Source organism: Canis aureus, chromosome 22, assembly GCF_053574225.1.
Source record: "Canis aureus isolate CA01 chromosome 22, VMU_Caureus_v.1.0, whole genome shotgun sequence".
Classification (NCBI taxonomy): Eukaryota; Metazoa; Chordata; class Mammalia; order Carnivora; family Canidae; genus Canis; species Canis aureus.
The window spans coordinates 49,381,407-49,398,692 of NC_135632.1; the positions used below are offsets into that span (position 1 = coordinate 49,381,407).

The 17,286-nt window shown below is 34.9% G+C and overlaps 1 protein-coding gene across 42 annotated transcripts in view; it reads right to left on the reverse strand.

Moving 5' to 3' along the window:
- Positions 1 to 17,286, reverse strand: part of CLASP2 (cytoplasmic linker associated protein 2) — a 177,633-nt gene that overhangs the window by 103,383 nt on the left and 56,964 nt on the right. For all 42 annotated transcript variants that reach the window (XM_077865949.1, XM_077865947.1, XM_077865945.1 and 39 more), the window contains 3 exons: positions 17,104 to 17,250; positions 1,840 to 1,919; positions 93 to 185 (listed from right to left, as the gene is read on the reverse strand). In XM_077865949.1, coding sequence (XP_077722075.1) covers positions 93 to 185; positions 1,840 to 1,919; positions 17,104 to 17,250 — 320 coding nt within the window. The remainder of the gene's footprint in view (positions 1 to 92; positions 186 to 1,839; positions 1,920 to 17,103; positions 17,251 to 17,286) is intronic.

The following is a 17,286-nucleotide window of genomic DNA, read 5'->3' on the forward strand; positions in this document are numbered from 1 at the left end:
ATATCACACAGTCATATTTCTGAATCTCCATGTTTTTAGAACATTAAAAAAAAAAGAGGAGAAGGATAACAACAACAACAACAAAAACTTACTGCATTGGCACGCTGATCCCAGTCATGTTTGTCATCGGACAATATTTCCCTGATTTTATTTAATGTTTCTTCAAGTTCTCGACTAGAATAGATCTTAAAGATACAAAATTATGACATTAATATTTCTTGCCATAAATATCAAAACTATGCCTCAATGTTTATAACAACTTTTCAATAAGGTTATTTCCCATTCTAGCACCATTTTTAATGGAAAATAGATGTATATTATTGACAATAAAATAAAATGCTTTAATTTTTTTTCCTTACCTGTTACCCTTGGGCTATTTCTCTGCTCATGACTAACTTAAAAACGCTTTGTATTTAAAAACATGATGTAAACATCCTAAGAATTAATAATAAGGTCTAATTTCTCAAAATGACTTCACGTACGTTTCTATTCCATTCATACTTACACACCATTGCAAAAGGACATGGTTTAGGTTAGCTTCCCTACACTGAAGCCAGGAGAGTTAAATGCTTTGTTTCCTCAGGAGACAACTGTTTGCCCAAAACATCATTATCCTTTTGCTCACCTAAATATTCATGTAACAGGGATGCACTATGCTAGGCAATCGAAGGATATTATGGTGAGCAAAAATAGGCATGGTCTTTGCCTTATGAATCTTATAATCTAGTCAGGAAGTGAAACAAATTAATGAAATGATATAAAACTGCAAATAGGAAGTACTGCCAAAGGGAACTACAGTTCCAAGAAAGTCTACATAGGAGGTGTGAACTAGTTGAAAGAGTCATGCTTGAACTAGAGCCAAAAGATGAGTTGAACATCATCAGGCCAAGTGGGAAGATTAACCTTCCCTAGAGTGAAGAGCATGTGCAAAAGCTCTTGACAGAAGGAAAATGAAAGAAGGCCAAAGCATAGGAGTAAAAGGTACAAAGGGGTCCAAGGAAGAGCAAATGACCCAACCATAATCAATTAGTGCACTGCTCTGGAATACAGTGTAAGGCTCCTCCTTCCTCAACAAGGGAAAAAGAGAAAAGTAAAAAAATTTACTTTGGTGAGAGGGTACACAACTTTTCAAACATTCTTTTAGGAGATAATACAAGCAAAAGAAGTGTGAAAACTACTAAGTTAGAAATCTGATGAAGTAGATTAAGTTCGGATTTCTGACTTTTACAACTAGATTTATGACTTTTTCCACATACCAAACACTGGAAGTGTAGATTTGTAAGGAGATCATTAGCCCCATTTTGGACAGGTTGAGTCTGAGATGCCTCTGAACAATCTTTACGGGCATGTCAGGTAAACAATCAGTGGAGAAATTATCTTGGCATTCAAGAGAGATGCATCATCTATGTAAAGGCAGGAGCTGAAGCCATGAGTCTGAGGGAAGTGACTTGGTAAGAAAGTGGAGAGGAAAGGGTCCATAAGTGAACCCCTAAGAAATCCCAATATTCAACAGTCAGGTAGAGAAAGGTATGCCTATAAAGGACAAAGATAAAGTAGGCAAAAAGGTAGGAGGTAAAAACAAAACAAGGAAGAAGAATGTATTGCAAACAGCTTAACAAAAGTGGATGCAGTTGAACATTGCAATGTAATTCAATATGGATTCAATTTTAGCCTCAGTAAAAAATCACCTGAACAAGCAGTGTTTGGTAATAATAAGCCAAGTATATTACTTACCTAGTCATTTAAAGAAAAAAAGAATTTTTAAAAAGGACAAAAATAATTATATGTGAGGTATGCAAGCAATATTCATGATGAGTGCCACTTTATTGGTATCCTTACCTGAACAGTAGGGACATCTGTAAAAGCTTTTATAAAATCATCTTCATCAACTGCTCCAGCACCTCCTTCCTTTGAAGCACCTGCCAATCAAAAAGAAATTTATTTTTTTAAAGATTATTTTTAAGCATTTAGCACCAAAAAAGTATGAAAAATACAACTTTTGATATCAACAAAGACATAATCTTGAGAGACATTCCATTTTATAAGACAGTATTAAAAAATCATCTTTCAGAAAAGTCAAGGTCTACAGCAATAGTTGATTAACTCTATAAAGTACTGGGTAGGCTAGTCGTAAAATCCAAGCTATAAGAATAGAACCCTCTTATTCTTACTCAATGCAGTAGCAAGTACACAAGAAATACAGGTGAAAGATGAATCCCTTAAAAAGGTAAATGGCAATTTTAAATGACACTGTCAATAAATGAAGGAACTAACAGAGCAGAGGATCCATGTATGCTGCAGTGCTCAGGAAAGCAAATGTGAAAGAAATGAGGGCTTTGAAATTAAATTTAAATATGCAAAGAAATCTTCCTTTACCATACATAGACAATAAAAAAAGTAAACTTGATCATAGCTGTTTAAGAGCCAGTCATTAAGGTACTGTCTTTCAGCTCCAAATCCACTCTTTCATATTCAGTGATGCTAGGCCTGGCTAGAACTGAGCAAACCATTTTTCTGCTGACTCTAATGAATTTCTGTTAAAACTCTGTTAACAGGGGTGCTGGAAAAGACTGGAAGTTGAAGGAAGAAGGGACATGCTCCTTCTGGCTTCTTGTTCTTGTCAGTAAAAACAGTAGCAACTCTGGCAGGAAGTTCCTTTCAGTCAACAGCACCTGGTTCCTGTTGCAGTTTTTTTAACCCTCACTGAACCAGCTCACAGGGCCCGTTGCAGACACCAACCAGCCAGTATTCCCTCACAGAGGTCTAAGCCACAGCTCTGCAGGACTCCACTTCTAAGTTTTAAGAATTTTAACCTCATTTTGTTCCTCCAGCTGTAGGAGTAGCAACTGTTGAATGTAATTGCTACCTGTGACACTTTAGTGGTCAATTTTTGCATTTTAATTCACTATACCTACTTAACAATTCTTTATATTAAATTCTCCTATAAAGGGACACCTGGATGGCTTAGCAGTTGAGTGTCTGCCTCTGGCTCAGGGTGTGATCCTGGAGTCCCTGGGGTCGAGTCCCACATCACGCTCCCTGTAGGGAGCCTGCTTCTCCCTCTGCCTGTATCTCTGCCTCTTTTTTTTGTGCCTCTAATGAATAAATAAATAAAATCTTTCAAAAAAAATTATCAATCAATCTCCTGTAAAAAATAATTGTTGGGAAGCCTGGTTGGCTCAGTCAGTTGAGCATCCAACTCTTGATTTCAGCTTAGGTCATGGTCTCAGGGTTGTGGCATAGAGGTGTGAGTAGGGCTCCTTGCTCAGCAGGTTTCTGCCTGCCTGGGATTTTCTCTCCCTCTGCCCCTACTCCCACTTGCATCCGCTCTTCTCTCTTAAATAAATAAAATCTTTAAAAAAAAAAAAAACTGTTATAGTTTTTTTTTTTTTAAGATTTTATTATTTGAGAGAGAGAGAGAGCGAGCATGAATGGGAGGGGGGAGAGGGAGAGAGAAGCAGACACCCTGCTGAGCAGGGAGCCCGAGAGACACAGGGCTCCATCCCAGGACCCTGAGATCATGACTTAAGCCAAAGGTAGATGCTTAACCAACTGAGCCACTCAAGTGCCCTACACAACAGTTATTTTTTTTTAAAGATTTATTTGAGAGAGGGGGAGAGAGTGCATGCATGCATGCAAGATCAAGGGGTGGGGCAGAAAGAGGGGGAGAGGCAGAGAATCTTAAGCAGACTCCTTGTTGCACATAGAGCCCAACGCATGGCCGAGCACACAATCCTTAAGATCATGACCTGAGCCAAAACCAAGAGTTAGATGCTTAACCAAACCAGGCGCCTCTGTAGTTTCTGTCTCCTGACAAAAACTATATATAGTATAGCCAATATAGTAGGGCTATACTACTGGCCCAGCCAATATAGTAGGGTTCCGTATATATTTATTCGTCTATATATTTATTTCTTTGTGGTAATAATTTAACACACTGAAATGGAGTTCAACCACAAAAGATGCATATCCTAAAGGGACAATTAACTTAAAAATCTATCCATTACAAATTAAATAATAATATCTCCCCAATTAGGTTTATCATCTACCAAAGGAAATATTAATATTTTCAAAATTGGATTTAAAAATTAACATCATCCTAATTAAAAAAAAAAAACCACTCAGGATTTCTGAATGTAAGGAGCTCCTCATTTTAAAATAACAAACAAAAATCCTTGAAGATCACCTTTTTGTATTTGAGTTTTAATAGCAATAAGAGATGGACCACAGAACAGTATAACAAAGTTGTAAGGCAATATAAAATTACAACTTAGAAGTAAAGACAATTTAATAAACTAAGAGAGGCATGAATACATTCTTGCTATAGGAAATTCAATTAGAAGAGTAAATAAATTAGCTATCCCCTATTATTAAAAACCCAATAATAAAACTTGTGACCCTATTCCCATAATCAGTACTAAAAATGAACAGATTAACTGAAAATAATCAGTTTTAGGAAAGAAACAAAAAATAAGATACCTAACCATATTATCTTAACATCTTATACTACATTCCTTTATCAATCTCCTAATGTTTCATTTGTAATCTCTATACCCAATGTGGGACTTGAACCTATGACCCCAAGATCAACAGCAGCTCTTTTTTCTGACTGACTTGGCCAGGAGCCCTGGGTTTGTTTTTAACAATAGGTTCCCTGATAGGAAAGTAAAGGCCTAGATTTTTACAATTTCTTCCCAATCTTTCACAGTTGTCTTGTCCAGCTCAGGCCACTGAACAGAAATTTCTTTAGGGACTTGTCCTTATCAAGTAGTTCCTAAACATTCAACAGTTCTCATAAAACAGCTTTCTTTACACATTCATTAAATATAGGCTGTTCACTTATATACCACTTGTTGCAAATTACTTTGTTACAGTAACAAAAGGAACGATTAGGCAAGTTTGAGAACAACTGGTTTCTGGAAACCATCTCCATGGGTGGAAGCCTGTGCAGATACCAGAGCAGAGCCAGTTGACAATTTCAGTGTGCTCAAGTGTGGAAGTCGGAAAATTTTAGAGAAATGGAAAACTGAAGGGGAGATCAATATGAAGAGTTACTATAGCATACAGGCAGTTTACAAAAGCTATAATATGTAGAAGAGAATGTTAACTCCAACACATTAACCCACCAACCACAGCACAATGTCAAAAACAGACATAGTGGAAATACAGAGCATCTAAACAAATCCCAAATAAAGCCAGAAAATTGTGCCATTGACTAAAGACATACAAAGGAAAGTCTAATTTTGAAAGTCACAATTCACTATGATTGTACTGCCTTAGTTTTATTATCCAGAGAGTTATGTCTTATGAGTTGGGTCAAATAACCTAGTGGGGAGGGTAAGTAGAGTAAAAATTACATGGCTTTTTAAAAAGTCCCACAGAATAATATAAAAAATAGTGAAAGGGAATAAAGGGGAAAGGAGAAAAAAATGAGTGGGAAATATCAGAAAGGGAGACAGAACATGAGAGACTCCTAACTCTGGGAAACAAACAAGGGGTGGTGGAAAGGGAGGTAGGCAGGGGGTGGGGGTGACTGGGTGACGGGCACTGAGGGGGGCACTTGGTGGGATGAGCACTGGGTGTTATGCTATATGTTGGCAAATTGAACTCCAATTAAAAAAAAACTAAAAAAATAAAATAAAGTCCCAGAGAAGCAGAGACGAAAGGCTTCAAATATCACTAAATGCAGCCGTATGGCCAGTTAAGATGTGATAATTTGGTCTATAAACCTGGATGGGCTTTACTAATTTCACAAGTACTGGTATGATTTTGAATAGTTAACCCCAATGTATCTCATTCTTACCTTTCAGAATCACTTAGCATAAGCAGAGCTGCTGCTAATGGGAGTGTTTTAAGTATGTGAATAGTATAAAGACAGGATATGCTGAGGTTGGTCTTGATCATCTCTTATATGTATTACAAGTAAACTTTTTTACAATTCTAGTTTGCCTAATGTTTCCCCTCCCCTTGGTTTTGATTGTGTGGCCAATAAAAGCAGAAAAAGGATCTCTGCCTAGTGGAATAATCTGCTGAATAAACTGTTCATTCTCATAATCATTACTCCATTTCCTGATCCAGCTTTAAGGTTTACCTAAAAAATACTATAAAATACTTTTAGCACCAGGAAAGAGCATGAATACCATAGGCGGAGGGTCAAAACGAGTGATGGGCTCTAATGTTAAATATTCCAAGAAAGTGGGGGCATCTGGGTGGTTCAGTCAGTTAAGTAACCGACTCTTGGTTTTGGCTCAGGTCATGATCTTAGGGTGGTGAGACTGAGCCCCACATCAGGCTCTATACTGGGTGTGAAGCCTGCTTCAGAGTCTCTCTCCCTCTGCTCTCCACCTCCTGAAGCACTCTCACTTTCTCTCAAAAAAATTAAAAATTAAAAAAAAAAAGGACAGTGAATGTACACACAAAGTGGAGATATATCTAAAAAAAAAGTTAGCAGGAGCACAAATAGAGGCTGCAGAGCTGAAGGGATGAGTAATGCTAGCTTCCAACTTGACTAAAGCTCTTTCAAATATAACTGGGTTAATAATTACACTGGAAGACATTGGGCAAAAACACAACAGAACAGCTTTGCTCAGTTGTCTAACTACTGTAAAACAGAGGTCAGTAAATTTTTTCTGTAATGGGCCAGAGAGAGTAATACGTATTGTAGACTTCGTGGGCCATATGGTTTCAGCTGCAATTATTCAACTCTGCCACTGTAGTGTGAAAGCAGCCACAGACAACATGTAAATGAATGAGCAAGGCTGTATTCCAATAAAGGTCTAATGATGGACACTAAAATTTGAATTTCATATAGTTTTCACATGTCACACAATATTATTCTTCTTTTGAGTATTTTTAATCATTTAAAAATGTAAAAAAACATGCCTAGCTCATGCATAAAACAAAAGCAGACAGGTGGCTGGATGTGGCCCCGGCTTAGTTTGCTGATCTCTGCTCTAGAACTCACCCTAAACTTAGTGGGGTGGAGATTAGAAGATTCTGGCACTCATGAGATAGCATGGTTTCTAGTATGCTAGACTGACTAGGGTAGGCACTCTCAGAAATTCCTAAATATTACTTAAGGGTTTAAGTATAAAGAGAAAACTTCATTCTTCTTAGTCCTTAATGACTAATAAGATGAAGTGCTAGATATAAAGGTGAATGAGACAAGGGGTAAAGCAGTATATTTCAGATACAGGAACAAGGGGAACAAGTCTCAGAGGTGGAAAGGGGCAGGTTCTTCTCTTGCTACAATGAAGAGACCAGCCCTGAAGAGAAAAATAAATGATAAAGAAACAGGGGGTAATTGTGGCTTAAACCCCAACAAAATTCATATAAAACCCATAATTTTTAGAGGGTTAATGAATGAGAGTATTACCAGTGCTTCTGAAGAGTGCTACCAAGAGACAGAAACAGTTTAATACAAGAGCCTTCTTTAAAGCAGGGCTGAAAAAGATACTCAGTTGCAACACAAGATTTTTATGCAAAAGGAGGAATTATTTCAGAAGGCAGAGCCCAGAGTTCAGTGCAAAATCAAGAAGAGAGGAAAATACTGGTTTAGAGAACCATACCCAAAGAAACCATGAAACCTTCATCAAAGGAACACTTACCAACCCTCAAGTAAGGGAACCTAACTACATGTTCCTGTTGGATTTGAAAATTGCTATGTCAGTGAACTTCCCATTCTTCCCCTTCTTATATGGAATGTCTATTATGGATATTCCGTCCTGATACCACCATTGTATGATGAGCATGTGGGGTGCAAGTAAGATGTCTTTTTAGTTAATAGGCCTCTGGACGGACAGCAGCATACCACAGAACCCTTTCATGTGACCTGATGCAGGCCACAAGATCATGGACTTTGAACCTGATGCTCTAAATTAGCCGAAACTTTTGAGAAAAGTACCTTGTGCGTAAAAGCATGTGAATTATTGTGGTCAGAGGACAAACTGCAATTGTTTGTAAGGATAGCTGTTAACAATTTCTTGAATTCTTCAATGCTCCTTCCACAATATGACTTTGCAGCTCTTCCCATCCAAGAATGGATTCCCTGGCCAACAAGTAGGGAGGAGTAACCTGGAATTCTTCAGTTGAGACAAGATCTAGGAGAGGCTGGAGAGGCCCCTGATTGGTGATTCCCCAGTTTTGAGCAGGAACAAATCACTGAGGAAAACTTCTACAAACCAAAGTTTGGGCCCAAAGAACTCCCATCAATTAAATTACTTCAAGCAACGAGTTCACCAAAAAGTTCAAATACACAAGGCAAACCATTAAAAACTAAGAGTCACAAGTACAAATAATAGACTCAGCACTATAGACATAGTCTAGTTATATACTACAGGATATGAATATAACACTTAGAGAAATAATGTAGACAGAACCACAAAGATACCAATCAACAAAAGGCACTAATAATGAATGAACTGATGAATTTGGGGAAGGATGTACTTGCCCTACCAGTTATCAAGATTTACAAAGCTAATTATGACAATAAGGTTTTAGTGCAGGAACAGACCAATTAATCAAATGAACAAAATAGAGACTTCAAAAATGACCCACAAAAATATGAAACTCTGATACATGACAAAGAAGTGATTCAACTCAATGGCAAAAGTAAAAACTATTAAAATAATAATGTCCTAAAGTTCAACGAAATGCTTAGACAATGGATTATCAAGAAAAAAGGCACTTCCTTACTAAATATTAAAACCAAGAGTAGACATTTTCATTCCCATGGGAGACGGTAGTTATCCAAATTCAAATCAAATATTCAACTACATACTCCAAAAACCAGAGACCAAAGAGCAAATACAATTACTCTCAGCACATATTTGTAAGACAACTAAGAGAAGACCAATAACACTTCAAACTTCAATCTACAATTGGGAAAATATGAACAACCAAGGCCAGCAATGTGAACTACAGAGTCCTAACTAGAGAGAAAAATCAGAGGAAACTGTACGGAGGATGAAGATCCTGGTAGTGGTGGAACACAGACCTCAACGAAGATTTCCCCCAAGACTCCCAGGTAAGTAGCACTTAGAAAGGAGAGGTATCCCTTTGAAGACTGGTGAATAAAAGAAAGGAAGAATGGGAAAATGAGGGCTCTAATGAAATAAGATACTAAAACAAAACTAGAAGTAGAAAGCCCCCGAGGTATCATTTAGTAAATAGCTGCCATTTCACCATACCAACAGAAGAGGGCATTCTTGAATGAAGAAACTAAAAAAAAAATCTTCCTGGTTTCAAAGAAATCACTTGTTACAAAAAAATATTCTTAGAATACTTGAGGAAATTTGAATATAGAATGGAATGGATTAAAAGGATGTGAATATATAGTTTAAGAATTTACAAAAAATAAAAGGGCCAGAAGGAACAAGTTAAATAACATCACAAAGAAATCAGACAAATCCAAACAAACCCAGACAATCTAAGACAACTGGTCCAGACGTTTCAAAAAAGTCATTATCGATGTTATGTGTAATGTTATTGGTAATGCAATTATTTTATACATAATATTATGGAATCCTCTTGTGTATAACAATGTTATTATGGATATAATATAGCATTAGCATACCTCTAAGTCTTAGGAGCAGCATATTAAATATTTTATGGCTGGAATGTCATAATGTCTACAACTTACTTTCCAACTGAGATTTAAAAAAAGAATATACATGGAGATATTTTTATATAGAGAGTTAAAACAAATACGGCAAACACTAGTTGTTCAATCTAGCTGATGGGTGTTCACTGCATGATAACTTAGCTATATACTCAAAATTTTTCTTAATAAAAAGTTTGGGAAACCACTTACTATAAAGCTAGAGTAGATACAAATATATAAGCTCTGGAAAAAAGAAAAGAAACTACAGAAAACTGAAATACATGCAACAGTATTCATTCAATGAAGTAAAGAATGTTTTCTTTAATTGCATGGACATTAATTCGCCAAGCATAAGAACATAAATTGAAAGGGATATATTGTCACTTTATACAAAAATAAATTCCAGATATATTGAACAAACTAAAAATAAAATAAAATAATGTTTTAGAATAAACTGGAAAACATTTGCATAGCACTGGACTGGACAATAGTCCTTTTCATTCAGGATAGAAAATTTGGAAGTCAAAAAGGACAGAACAGATATTTTACCTGCCATAACAGAAATTTTTAAGTTTTGTTGTAAAAACTCCACAAAGGAGACAGAGGAAATATTTATGACTTTCAACAAAAGAATAAAAGGTCTGAATATTTTATTTTATTTTATTTTTTATTTTTTTAAGGTCTGAATATTTTAAAAACTGTAATGAACTGATGAGCGGACAAACAGCCCAATTAAAACATGGGCAAATAACAACATGTAATTCACAGAAGAGGATATGTTAGTTTCATTAATGAATTTAAATATTCTGAACCTCAATAAAATAAAAACTCCAGGAAGGCAGGGTCTTTTACTTATGTTTTCCAGAGATCACAAAAGCAGCAGCATGCTAAAAGCTTTCAGAAAACATTTGCTCGCTGCTGGCAGGATGGATAAGTGGATGGAAAAATGCAAATTAAAAGAAAAAAAAAAGCATAATTTTTCACCTAATGACAATAATTAACGAGGCTATTACATTCAATGTTGGAAAAGGTAAAATAATATCTTTATTAAAATTAAAAACATACCCAATCTTTAACTGAACATTCAGAGGAATCTATTCCACAGATCAGAAGCACCACAATGTCCAAATATAAGTACATGGAGATCCACATTCCTTGTAATGGCATAAAGTTGTAGATAACCTGAATGACTCTGACTTAGAAACAGTTTATTACATCATGGTATGTCAATAATAATGGAATACTATATAACTAATAAAATTATGTGAGAGTGGTCATTTTTGATGTTGAAAGATGAATGTTCTATGAAAAAAAGCAAGTTGCAAAGTGCTTACTAGTGTGTTTAATGTGGGCAAACATAAAATCTAATCTGAATACCTACATAAATGAACATGGAATAAGATGTGTAAGGATACATATCAAGCTTAATACTGGCCACTGCAGAACAACAAGATTAGAGAGAGGCAAGATACTATTAGATTAAGCCTGTTGAAATACTTGTATCCTATTTACCTTAAAACTAAAGTTAAGAGAGCACCAGGGGCATGTGGGTGACTCAGGCGGTTGTCTTTTTTAAGATTCTATTTATTTATTCATGAGAGACATAAAGAGAGGCAGAGACATAGGCAAAGGGAGAAGCAGGCTCCATGTGGGGAGCCCAATGTGGGATTCAATCTCAGAACCCGGGGATCACGTGAGTCGAAGGCATACATTCAACTGCTGTCCGAGTGTTTGACTCTTGATTTTGACTCCGGTCATGATCTCAGGGTCCTGAGATTAAGCCCTACATTGGCCTCTGGGCTCAGTGAGGAGTCTGCTTGAAGATTTTTCTCCATTTCTCTCTGCCCAACCATCCTACCCTCTCCCTAAAATAAATAATAAATCTTTAAAAAAGAAAAAAGAATAGTACCAGGGTTTCTTATGATGGATAGACAATGATGTGGGATTCATTGTAATTTAACAGAGAAAGACTACTGGCCAATCCCTACATTACAAACACCAATAATACTGTCTTGCTATATGGGATAAAATATGTATCACATGCAGTACTGGATAGGAGATGACCCAGAGATGAACCAAGAAAAAGCCTCTGGCTAACCACAGGATATTTGTTTCATCTCTGCTTATAACTGTCTTGTCTTGGATATATCATTTAACTTTCAGAGGCTCGGTCTCTTCACCTGAAGTGGAGCCAGATAATCTGTAAGATTGGGGGCTAAAATATTCTGGTTTAGTATCTTTCCTTACTTTAGGGGAAGAAGAAAGAAAACAAACACAACAAAAACAAAACACACAACAGAAAAGTTATTTGGTTTTACATAAAGTTCAAAAGCAAGAAATTGAGGTTTATCAGTTAAAAATCTTTTATTAAATACATACTGATTCTGGTGCTTTTTACTTTATTTTTTAAAAAGATTTATTTATTTATTTATTTATTTATTTATTTATTTATTTATTGAGATAGATAGATAGATAGATAGATAGATAGATAGAGATAGATAGAGAACGCACAACCAAGGGTAAGGGAAAAGGGAAAGGAATAAGCAGACTCCCTGCTGAGCAGGAAGACCAGTACCCTGGGACTATGACTTAAACCAAAGGAAGAGGCTTAACCAACTGAGCCATCCAGGTGCCTCCTTTATTTCTTTTAAAGAAAACCAACTTTGTTGTTTGCATGAGGGGAGAAAATGGGAATGATTAGCATGGAAAATAGATATCTGGACATTCTTTTTTTTTTTTTTTTTTTAATTTTTATTTATTTATGATAGTCACAGAGAGAGAGAGACAGAGACACAGGCAGAGGGAGAAGCAGGCTCCATGCACTGGGAGCCTGATGTGGGATTCGATCCCGGATCTCCAGGATCACGCCATGGGCCAAAGGCAGACGCCAAACCGCTGCGCCACCCAGGGATCCCATATCTGGACATTCTTAATAAAACCTCAGGTCAGGCACAAATGAAGTAAAATAAATATATCAAAAAGATGACTAAGTATTCCCGAATTAGAAAAGGTGGTAATTACTTAATTATAAGATTTTAAACTATTTCAAAGTAGTCTTTGATATTAGATGGAAACAGTCTACTTGAATGAATGAGCAAGTGAGAGAGAACAACAGAACTTTGAGAACTAATGATTTAGCCAACGATGTGTCTTCATGATTATATACAAGCCTCAGTAACAAATGACTAACCCCCAAATCTGGTACTTACTACTTATTACAAAAATAACAATTATACTATCATATAGTTCAACCTCTGTATTTTAAAAATACTAGCCAAACAGCCCGGGTGGCTCAGCTGTTTAGTGCTGCCTTCAGTCCAGGGCGTGATCTGGAGACCCAGGATTGAGTCCCATGTCAGGCTCTCTGCATGGAGCCTGCTTCTTCCCTCTACCTGTGTCTCTGTCTCTGTCTCGGTCTCTCTCTTTCTCTATGAATAAATGAATAAAATCCTTTTTTTTTTAAAGAATACTAGCCAAAATAATCAGTACAGGAGAGTGATTTCAACAAGAAAATACTAAAAAGCATTTCTATTTACAATGAAAAAATTTCAGGTTTGCTTTAATTCCATTCTATTTGCTAACTATTGTACTAGGTGAGCTTTAAGATAACTGATTTATGGCTGCTTAAAGGTAGTGATCATTATTGTAGATTATAATCTCAGAGCTAAAGGCTCTAAAGAATCATTTACTCAGGGAGATTAGTGTGAGTGGCAGTATATCAAAGTAATTGTGCATTTTAATGCACTTTATTAGATGCATGGTACAAGTTAACTTCTCCAAACCTTAGTTTGCTCATCAGTCAAATTAGGATAATAAAGTGTAGGCACTTTTTTAACTCTAGAGGTTTTGATTTAAATGAGAGAATATATGTGAGAATGCTCAAAAAATTAAAAAAAAAGTATTACCTAAAATACTCAAGATAAAAATATTTTAAATAATCAGGTACCTTCAGCAATTATATTCTAGATCATTAACCCAAAAAAAAAAAGAAAAGAAAACGTGTTTACCTTAATTCCTATTACGCTATAAATGTTACTCAGAAAATAACAATTTAAAGGAATTCATTTTATCCTTATTCTAATTAGTAAAGCACAAAAGTAACACTTTTGACACCCACATAATATGGGTTTCTATAGTAATAATATATTGGTATGAAGCAACTCACATCCCTTTTTTTGGTTCTCCTGTACTTAAAGGCCACACCAGTACAGTATGAGTAGAACGGGATGGCATGCTGAGCCAAAGAACAAAGAAAAACTAACACACACTAAAGATTAAACACAGGTCCTACTGGCTTTAATTAATTGGATAGGATACTTTGCTAAAAATAGCATACATCTCTTTAATCTTGACATGTATCTCTGGGAGAGGTAAATTAAACTCTAAATTTTCAGAAGTAGATTCAGTCAGAATTCCAAAGAAGTTCACTTTATTTTTTATTTTGGTAATCTTACCTGAAAAAATATTTGCTAAACTCAGAGGACTGTGATAGGCTTACTCAACTAACAAAAACATACCCTCAACCTACCATATTCCTTTAATTAGGAAATAATCATACCTATCTGTATATTATATTCCTAGGAGTAGCAAATGAAATACCTAGACTGAATCCCCATATTCCATATAAATTTATGAGAAAGAAAATGTATAGTCTAGAAAGCAAAATAGTTATAAAGAGAGAAGAGGCAACCCAACCTTCAAGTATTTCAAGGTGTCATGTTAAATAATTCATCTTCTCTGCTTAAGTTACAAAGAGGCAGATTTTAATGCAATATAAAATAGTATTAATTTATTCAGAATTGAATTTGGCTTATAATCTTCCTGAAGGACACTATGCCAAACTGAAAGAACACTAGAAATCCCTGTATCTTTTGATTCAATAAACTTGAGGGATTTATTCCAAGGAAATGACTGGAGAGGTGCTAAAAGATATACATAAAAGAATAATGGAATTGTTTATAACAGCAAAAAATACTGAAAGCAACCTAGATATTATTTAACCATGAATAGTTTTCAATTAATAATTTAAGATAATGAGAAAATGCTCCAGGTAAAATATTAGTAAGAAAAAAGCTATACAAAAAGATATGGTGAATGCTGCCAATTCTGTCCTCCTCCTGAAAAAACATGTGTAGGTATAAAAATGATTGGAAAATTAATTATGGAAGTAATTAGAAGTACATCATAATTTATCAGTTGATTATCCCACATGTAGTGGTACCGTAGGTGTTTTTGTTCTAAATTTTCATCCACGCCCACACATTATTTTAATCAGATGTTGAATAGTCATCCAACAGGAATATTATAAAAGGGGCTGCTATACTTGAATAGCAAATTGAACTATATGCCAATGTCCCCTTTAACACAAAGATTCTACAACTTTAAGGAAACTTTCTATAACTAATTTAAGAATCATTAAGCCTCTGCCAAGAACAGAAAATCTAAAGTTAAATTTTCAAAGGACTGACACCCAAGAAGAGCATTAATTTCTGAAGCATTATCAATATCCTCTGGCTAGTAGCTCTTTTCTTAGACAGAAAAATAGGCAGTGAAACTAAATGAACTGTGGCAAACAAAAGCAACAAACAAAAAAAATTGCAGAATGAATCTGCAATTGCCAAAAGAAGAAGGATGAGGAAAAGAAGGAAGAAGGAATGAAAGTATCACCCTTAATTTTTTATCAAAAGAGCCTCTGCTTAGATGGATGATATAATCTGTATGAGTGATTAATGGCTACTTATCACAAAAGCTACCTAGCAATTCTCATATCTGGTAGGACTACAAACCAGAGAAGGTGAGGTAGCATAAAGAAAATCTCTGTTTCTTTAAAAAGAATACCAGATTTTATCAATTCAATTAACATAAAAATTAAGTGAGCTTTGGTAGATAAACTACAACTTCAGTTTTCATCTATGAAAAGAAAACAAAACATGAAATACAGAGCTAATTACACACCAATGGCTCAGATTCACAAAAAATATTAAATATCATGTATTTAAAATACTAATTCATTTTAAGTCAAATAAGAACGTTTCATGAAGTAACTATATCATATATATCAGAAATCTATAATTCAAAAATCAAGATAAAAAAATTCCCCTTACAGTAATTCAAAGTAGTCATTTGTTACAAAAGAAAGAAATCACAGAAATGTCATACTTTTTACCAGAGGTAAGAATGCATAATAGAAAATATCATGTAATAGGATATGATAACTAACATTTGGATGAGAATATATTCCTATAATTGTAAAAAACAAGAAGAAATTAAAATACTAATATTTAAATTATTCAAGATACCCAGATAAATCAGTAAGACATTTCTATTTCACAATATTTACCTACTTATTTATATGCATATAAATATATGTAAATATATGATATGTTTATATATAGATATATGAGTATGTATATATCATACCATCTTTCTTGATAGTTATATGGCACACTAAAGATAGTTAAAATATTTATGGTATTTTCCCTGCATTTAGAAAATCATATGACTTGAAATTAACGTTCAGTTGTGTAGAAAGATCAAGAGAACACAACTTAAAGACCTGGTCAAAATATACAACTTATGTTTCTTTCCTTTATGCTTTTAATAAAAGAGATTGAAGACCATGATTTTCCTACCAGTTATCATAAACAAGGAAAAATCTGTTTTCCCAAATGAAAACCAAAACGAAAGAAGAAAGAAAGAAAGAAAGAAAGAAAGAAAGAAAGAAAGAAAGAAAGAAAGAAAGAAAGAAAGAAAGAAAGACAGGCTAATGTCCTTTTAGCATTAAATATTTGCTTATTCTAATAGGATTCATTTTATCAGAAAGACCTGGCAGAAACTGGCACCTGAAAAGTACTCATGGTTTTATCAGAATATGAAAAAATACCCATAAAAATTTTTAAAAAGATAAATATGCTAGAAATTCTAATATGATCAAAAAACAACTATGTGTTGTATAACTTCATAAAAACTGTTTTTTCCTGTTTATTATTATCTAATTCAGAAACCATTTTTAAGGCAATTTCACTTGACCACCACCCATTTCCCATTGTGACAAACGATTCAATACCCAGTATCTTCAACCATTTTTTCAACATTGAAATATTCAAGACTCACTACTAGGTGAATTTATAGAAATGTTACATAAATCAGTATTTCTTTAGCAACTATAGCACCCGAAAATTAACAGCCAAATTCTGAAAAACCTGCTCTCTCCCTAAAAACAAAAAAACCCAAATCCCAAAACTCCCTGAAATGTCTCCCTTTAAAATGACATCTGAAAAATGAATACTCTCGACTACATTAATCCACAGGAAACAGCAATATACAATATTTTAAAAACATTTTGGAAAAGGCAGCATATTTTTCTGTGTGTTGCAATAGACTCTCCAGATCTGCAATCATGCTGCAGCCATGAATAAACATATTCTACTGAAGTTCTAAGTATTATGTCCATATCAAGGGCATGAGGCATGCACATCAGATTTGAAATGGATTTACATTACCTCCAACCTTCGGGCCACCTGCTGAACCAGGCTTCCTTGCACTGTTGACAGGATTTCCGGATGTTTTAGGTGCAGGAACCTTGAAGGCTGAAGCAGCTGATGATGGCCTATTTCCATCCACTGATTCTTCATCATCAAAGCTTTTATCTGCACAAAGCATTAAAAAAAAATGTATTTTAAGAG